Source organism: Mus caroli, chromosome 8 (assembly GCF_900094665.2).
Source record: "Mus caroli chromosome 8, CAROLI_EIJ_v1.1, whole genome shotgun sequence".
NCBI lineage: Eukaryota > Metazoa > Chordata > Mammalia > Rodentia > Muridae > Mus > Mus caroli.
In genome coordinates, this window is record NC_034577.1 from 102411164 (window position 1) to 102412514 (window position 1351).

Consider the following 1351-nt stretch of genomic DNA (forward strand, 5'->3'; position numbering starts at 1 on the left):
GGAGAAGAGAAGAGAAGAGAAGAGAAGAGAAGAGAAGAGAAGAGAAGAGAAGAGAAGAGAAGAGAAGAGAAGAGAAGAGAAGAGAAGAGAAGAGAGGAGAAGAGACCTTGAGAGCTTGTTTGGAGGTTCTAGCAGGGGAACACAGCTACTCCTGTACCCTTGTGTAAGGACAAGATGTGGCTGCTAGTGTCCCCGGGTTTCAATGGCGGATCTTCCAAGATTTGTCACTGGAGGATTTAGATTTAATGTGGTTTACAAGACTAGGATTCTAGTTGTTGCGCCCAGTGATTGAGTTACCATTGTTTCTGAACTAAGTTGGTGTGGTGGTCTCCTTCACACGGCGGTTCGACTGGGTTCCAGAGAGACAGGTACAGTAGCAAAGTGTGGGTTTGCCAGATGAGCACCACAAAAGGCTATGGGGTTTTGCAGCCTGGGGCTGGTGTGGTAGCGACCCCACCAGTGTAAACTTAGTGAGCTGGGTGGAGAGATTTGGAACTTTGAGTCAGAGAGTCTCCATGAGATAATGGCTGGCTGGCAAGACCATCGGGGCTGGGAGTAGATGGGTGTTGTGCGGGAACTTGCTGTGTTTTTGTTGTTGTTGTTTTTGTTTTGTTTGTTTGTTTGCTTGTGAGACAGGGTTTCTCTGTACAGCCCTGGCCATCCTGGAACTCACTCTGTAGACCAGGCTGGCCTCGAACTCAGAAATCTGCCTGCCTCTGCCTCCCAAGTGCTGGGATTAAAGGTGTGTGCCACCTCTGCCCGGTTTTTGTTTGTTTGTTTGTTTGTTTGTTTTGTTTTGTTTTGTTTTTGTAACACTTCCCACAACACCCTTGACTGAACAGCACTCTGGAAGCAGAGGCAGGAGGATCTCTGTGAGTTTGGTCTACAAAGCAAGTCCAGGATAGCCACAGCTATGACACAGAGAAACCCTGTCTCGAAAAACAAACCAAAGCCGAAACCAAAAATCAAACAAAAGAAACCTTTCACAATCGTGAAATCAACACGCGGCTTGCATTCTCTGTCAGAAAGACTCCTACCGTCCACAGAGGGCCGTTGGGAGGGCTCGTGGGCACGACACTCATTAATGATTTCCTGCAACAACTCAGGGCAATCCTGACCCACTGGTTCCTGCTTCTTGTCCTCAGCCACCAGCTCCCGGATCTTCTTAGAATCACAGCCTGGCATGGAAAAAATAGGATATGAGACTTAAATTTTTCATTTACGTACTTCTCTCTGGATATTGATAGCTAGGATTAGAATGAGGGACTTAGTATGGAAAAAAAGTAAGAGAGAAGCAAAAGACAGACAGCCTGGAAGAAAAAGAAAGAAAAGAAAAAAGGAAGGAAGGAAG

The 1351-nt window shown here is 46.6% G+C and overlaps 1 protein-coding gene across 1 annotated transcript in view; it reads right to left on the reverse strand.

Annotated features, from left to right (window-relative positions):
* Positions 1 to 1351, reverse strand: part of Mlkl (mixed lineage kinase domain like pseudokinase) — a 28378-nt gene that overhangs the window by 2091 nt on the left and 24936 nt on the right. Inside the window, exon 9 of the mRNA XM_021170895.2 lies at positions 1038 to 1187. Coding sequence (XP_021026554.1) covers positions 1038 to 1187 — 150 coding nt within the window. The remainder of the gene's footprint in view (positions 1 to 1037; positions 1188 to 1351) is intronic.